Source organism: Oncorhynchus masou, chromosome 6 (genome assembly GCF_036934945.1).
Source record: "Oncorhynchus masou masou isolate Uvic2021 chromosome 6, UVic_Omas_1.1, whole genome shotgun sequence".
NCBI lineage: Eukaryota > Metazoa > Chordata > Actinopteri > Salmoniformes > Salmonidae > Oncorhynchus > Oncorhynchus masou.
The window spans coordinates 8,045,288-8,051,557 of NC_088217.1; the positions used below are offsets into that span (position 1 = coordinate 8,045,288).

At 44.0% G+C, this 6,270-nt stretch overlaps 1 protein-coding gene across 1 annotated transcript; it reads left to right on the top strand.

The window, feature by feature from the left end:
- The first annotated feature begins 1,872 nt into the window (after positions 1–1,872).
- Positions 1,873–4,667, top strand: LOC135540981 (L-rhamnose-binding lectin CSL3). The gene is made up of 9 exons (XM_064967134.1): positions 1,873–1,903; positions 2,196–2,231; positions 2,312–2,356; positions 2,508–2,643; positions 2,770–2,888; positions 3,924–3,968; positions 4,069–4,204; positions 4,282–4,389; positions 4,596–4,667. The coding sequence occupies exons 1-8, from the start codon at positions 1,873–1,875 to the stop codon at positions 4,385–4,387; spliced, it is 654 nt and encodes a 217-aa protein (XP_064823206.1). The 3' UTR covers positions 4,388–4,389; positions 4,596–4,667.
- The last annotated feature ends 1,603 nt before the right edge of the window (positions 4,668–6,270 follow it).

Sequence of the window (6,270 nt, forward strand, 5' to 3'; positions counted from 1 at the left end):
AATATCCTTCCAGGATATCCGGGTCAGGTCGATTAAAAAAGGCCTGTATGCTGAAGTGTTTTCGGGAGCGTTTGACAGTGATGAGGGGTGGTCGATTGACCACAGACCCATTACGGACGCAGGCAATGAGACAGTGATCGCTGAGTTCCTGGTTGAAGACAGCAGAGGTGCATTTGGAGGGCAGGTCGGTTAGGATGATATCTATGAGGGTGCCGTGTTTACGGATTTGGGGTTGTATCTGGAAGGATCATTGATAATTTGTATGAGATTGAGGGCATCAAGCTTAGATTGTAGGATGGCCGGGGTGTTAACCATGTCCCAGTTTAGGTCACCTAACAGCACGAGCTCTGAAGATAGATGGGGCAATAAATTCATATGGTGTCAAGGGCACAGCTGGGGACAGAAGGTGGTCTGAAGCAAGTGGCAAGGGTGAGAGACTTGTTTCTGGAAAGGTGGATTTTTAAATGTAGAAGCTCAAATTGTTTGGGCACAGACCTGGACAGTAAGACAGAACTCTGCAGGCTGTCTCTGCATTTGATTGCAACTCCACCCCCTTTGGATGTTCTATCTGTGAGAAAATGTTATGGTTATTTCAGGGTTTTTGGATCTATTCAGGGTTTTTTCAGGGGTTTTGGAAGTATTCCTAAGTCAGGATTCAGACACAGCTAGGACATCCAGGTTGACAGAGTGTGCTAAAGCAGTGAATAAAACAAACTTAGGGAGGAGGCTTCTAATGTTAACATGCATGAAACCGAGGATTTGACGGTTAAAGAAGTCAACAAATGAGAGCGATTGGGGAATGGGAGTGGAGCTAGCCACATCAGGGCCTGGGTTAACCTCTACATCACCAGAGGAACAGAGGAGGAGTAGGATAAGGGTACGGATAAGTCCAATAAGAACTGGTTGTCTAGTACGTTCGGAAAAAGAGAGTAAAAGGAGCAGGTTTCTGGGCACGGTAGAATAGATTCAAGGCATAATGTACAGACAAAGGTATAGCAGTATGGGAATACAGTGGAGGTAAACCTATGCATTGAGTGACGATAAGAGAGATATTGTCTCTAGAAACATAATTTAAACCAGATGAGGTCGCCGCATGTGTGGTAGGTGGAACTAAAGGGTTAGCTAAGGCGTATTGAGCAGGGCTAGAGGCTCTACAATGAAATAAGGCAATAATTACCAATCAAAACAGCACTGGACAAGGCATATTAACATTAGGGAGAGGCGTGCGTAGCCGAGTGATCATTGGGTCCATCGAGTAGCTGGGCGAGCTGGAGACACAGCGATTCAGACAGCTTGCGGGCCTGGGCTTGCAGGCTAGCAGAAGGGCCTTAGAGGGACTTTGCGATGGACAAAGTCCTTTGTAGCCCCTTCGTGCGGTTACATCGGCAGATCAGTCATGATGGATCAGCAGGACTCCGTGAAGTAAAAGGTTCCAGGCTAATTGTCAAAAAAGATATAGTAGCCCCCAGACGCGCTGACCTCGGGTGTGAAGGCAACAACACATCCGCCACGCTGCCTCCTCCTGTACTCCCTGTTCACCCATGACTGAGTGACAACTCAATAATCAAGTTTGCTGACAAAAGTGGTAGGCCTGATTGCTACTTTAAAATGTTGGAAGACCTCAATGGCAATGTTCATGCCAAAATGGATTTCATCCATCTGGAGTCCTCTATCTAATTCCATGAGACTGACTCAATAGCCAGGTTTTGACTGGCAAACACCGGCCCCTAATTGCAATGAGGTGCATCTGGAGACAAATAGATAACACCTGGGTAAATTAAGACATGTCACATAACATAAATACCAGGTGTATTGGATCTTTTTATCATCAGTTGTGTTTTCTCTGTTAGTACCACTCCTGTACCTGGCATCATGAGCATTTTGAGACTGACGGTGGTCACATGTGAGTACACAAAATCTGTATCTGATGCAGATTATAATTTAAATATATATGACAATGTTTGTATTTGTGAGTAAAAAGAAGTACATGTAATATGATTTGAGCGACATTCAGTTCCTTTTGGGCAAAAAAGTATTCAAAGCATGGAATATGAGACCAAATGCTGAACTTGACTATAATACACTTAGTATAACTGAAATGGTTGAGTATAGAGACCAATGCTGAGTTGTAGCTTCATGGTCCAAGTGCATATGATGTTGAATGTTGCTGAACTAGCTGTGTGATGTTGTTTCAGTGCTGGCTACAGCTTGCTGCACACTAACAGATGGAGGTACTGTATGTAATAATGATGATACTACTTAACCAAGCTAATGTGAGTGGTGTGTAATTCCTGTTTATTTGTCCTGGCAGCAATCAGCATCACGTGTGAAGGCTCTGATGCTTTACTGCAATGTGGTAAGCTAGTCCACACTGCTGAACAGTATACTCACCGACCACCTACGTTTATACTGTAGATTAGCGTCACTAGCCCACACTGTAGAGAGCCATACTTGGCTCTCCTTCGTGCCTCACTGTTTTCATTTTCTCTCTTCTCCATCTCCCGCAGATGGAGGTAAGATCCATATCAAGCGTGCGAACTACGGTCGTCGTCAACACGATGTTTGTTCTATTGGGCGCCCTGATAACCAACTCACCGACACCAACTGCCTCAGCCAATCCTCCACCAGCAAGATGGCAGAAAGGTACTAGAACCTGTAACTCCTTGGCTGTAGTGTAAACAACCACCAGCTAGATGGCAGAAATGTGCTGGAACTTGTTGTGTTTACCTGTATGAACTCAAGACCTCAACCTGTCTTTGAAACACACAGATGCGGTGGGAAGAGCGAGTGTATTGTCCCTGCATCCAATTTCGTTTTTGGAGACCCCTGTGTCGGGACTTATAAGTACCTGGTCGCCAAATACTCCTGTGTCCAACAGCAAGAAACAAGTCAGTCTCTGAATGTGTGCTAATAATATTTAGTGGTGGGCACCGATATCCATGTTTGTATTCGACGTAGTGTTGGGATATTGTTTAATTCTCCTACCCACTTTTAATCTTGTAAAAAAGTAAGCTCAGCTGATTGCTAGAAAAGCAATATAATGGTTTGGTTCCCCTATGGTACCAGCTTGTTAACTTTTGTTTCTCCAAGTGTAAACCACCCTCACCTGCTAACTAACCCTAGCAAGCTGTGGATATGCAACTTGTTTAGTTTGAGTAGCCTATAGGGAGGTCAGAGACCTTGCAGTGTGATTCCAAAGGAACTGGTAGTGGACTACAGGAAACGGAGGGCCGAGCCCCTCCCAGCCAGGAGGCTAAAAGGATTGGTATCAGCCCTCCGATCCTGAATTCTACACCATTGAGAGCTTTTTGACTGGCTGCATCACCACTAGGTATGGCATCTGACCACAAGGTGCTACAGAGGGTATAGCGTACGGCCCAGTACATCAGAGGATGTCGACACCACGTGTGTCGGCAGGCCCTACATTGTCAATGACTCGCGCCACCCAAGTTATACTGGTCTCTGCTACTCCATAACAAATGGTACGGATGCACCAAGTCTGGAACCAACAGGACCCTGAACGGCTTCTACTTCACCCAAGCCATAACTGCTGAATGACTATTATGACTATTTTTGACTTGTCTCATATGCTGTTACTAGTTATATTTACATATCTAGCTCAATTAGCCAGCAAGAACATGGAAGGGAAGTGTCTCAAGCTTATTTGATGCTTATGCACTAAATCTGGTTTACCACTGGTTTACCACTGACTTTCAGTGAACGGTAAATAGCTAGCGCAACTCACACGCAGATGACGAGCCTAACTTTGTGTTCTTTAGTTCATGCTAACAAGTTTATAATGACTTATAAAAATGCACCTGGAATCAACATTCCCTGTTAGTGCCCATCCCTAACACTTCACCAGGCTAATGTATGTCTTAATTTGTCTGGCCAGTGGTGTAACTCCTGTGTTGTCTTTGCAGTAAGCAGCATCATATGTGAAGGCTCTGATTCTCAACTACTATGTGGTAAGCTGGTCAACACTACCGTACAGTTTAATCATGTGGTGCCGTGTATATTAGTCACTAGCCCACACCAACACCCAGGTTTGTCCTGTCTCTTCCTCAGATCGAGGTGAGATCCGTATTCAGCGTGCCAACTATGGTCGTCGTCAATACGATGTGTGTTCCATTGGGCGCCCACATAAACAACTCAAAAACACCAACTGCCTCAGCCAATCCACCACCAGCACAATGGCAGAAAGGTAAATGCACACTGAAGGTTTCAGTACCTGTAGGAAGTCATTGGCTGTGGTGTTAACCTCTACCTGTTGACACACAGGTGTGATGGAGAGCGCCAGTGTATCGTCAAGGTATCCAACTCTGTGTTCGGTGACCCCTGTGTCGGAACCTATAAGTACTTGGATGTGGCTTACACGTGTGACTGAATGTGAGTTTTGTGCATGCACACTACCGGGAACTAGAATTTGTGATTTACTTTACCTTTTATTAAGCAAGGCAGTTATGAACAAATTCTTATTTTCAATGACTGCCTAGGAACAGTGGGTTGACTGCCTGTTCAGGGGCAGAATGAAATATTTGTACTTGTAACCTTTCTAACCACTAGACTACCATGCTGACGATTTTGTCTCGCAGGATATCTTCCTGGTGAACCTGAAGATGTACAAGGCTGCTGGGATATCTTCATCAGGTCTTGCTGTTTTCCTTCAACGTCTAAATCAACTTCAATGACCATTGTGCTGAAGCATTTCTTACAAAATCTCTGAACTGCTGTTGTCTGTTTGAATTAAACGAAGCGGCAGGAAGACGATACTAGTTGCCTCTTGTACATGAATAAATGTCACACCAATATTACTGAACATGTTTCCTTTATTCTCTCTTACAAGCTTCTCACCGGACTCATTTGTACCTGGGGCTAACGTGCCTTTGTCTTGATGTCTGTAATCTGTGCCCACGTTTAAGCAGTTGTAGACAAGTGAAATACTCATTGTGATCACTTTCCTGACCACCTCAGGTGGTTTGACCATCCAGATCATACCATTTTTAAATCAATTGTACCTCAGTCTCAACTCACTGACAGGTAGTACTTATGACACCAGCAGCCTTAATGGTTGTAATTTGTATGCATCACCAGCTAATCTGGTCACAAAGCAGGCTGGGTTAGACATTTCTATATAATGTGTAGACCCTACAAACCTTGATCGTTAAGTGGTTGGCTCATGAACCAAATGTTACCGTGATGTGTAAATTTAGCCAGAGACATTCATCTCGTAATAAACATACACTTGCAGGGAAGCTGCCCAACTTCATCACATGAGTCATCTAACAGCGTCTTAGCCAGAGACACAAAGGGTCAACGGCACGTCGACAGATCTCCCACTGTCAAATGGGGACCTGACCGATACAGCTCTCCAAGAGCTGCCCCTCAAGCATCAGATTCCATCCTGAGAAGAAATACATTTAATTCCATTCCCTGCCCAATGCACCACCAAAACACATCCAGACCAATATAACAGCAAGGCCAACAATGTATGGAACCATGTCCATCTGAGCATTTGAATGAGTATGCATTTGTACCAACACCTGCATGGCATCAGCCTCAACTGTATCAACAAAGCCCCTCAGTGTCATTCAACTGTTTTATTTGGAATTCATTTGACATCTGTCATTCTATCCTTCACCCAGCAACTCAACTCCCCCTTACCTCCAATTCCACATCGCTTCCCTCAGCCCATCCCACCTGTCTCTGCTGGCCACACACTTTGGATTTCTACGCAGCATATATTTAAACTATGCTGTGATTAACATACCATTTCTGTTGAATAGACTCTACAGGTTGAGAAAAAGATATCTAGGGTCAATGTTTTGCATTTTCAACCATTCCTGAGAAGCTACTTGAGTGTAATACTAAAATGGTCAATTGATTCTGTATTCTCACAAATCTGCATTAGCTGAAAAGCACAAGTCTTGAATCAACTCATACACCCTGTACCATGGAATCGGTAAATCAAACATCTCTTCCCAACTATTTTGCAATCTAAGTGACTGGTCCTCAAATGAAACCGGTATGCTTTCCTATTCATGCTATTTTTAGTCATCAAGTTCTGATCATTTATATTGGGCAGACAGACCACTTCCCTAACTCCTCCTGCTGCCACCTGCCTCCATTTGTGGGGTAATGCTGTCGTCAATTGACCCAATATGTAATATCGTACACTTATCATAATTAGGTTTTAGTCCAGTGAGTACAGAAAAGTTATCTTCATCTTCAATGAGACATTGCAGGGATCTTGCAAGCAGATTAAATATT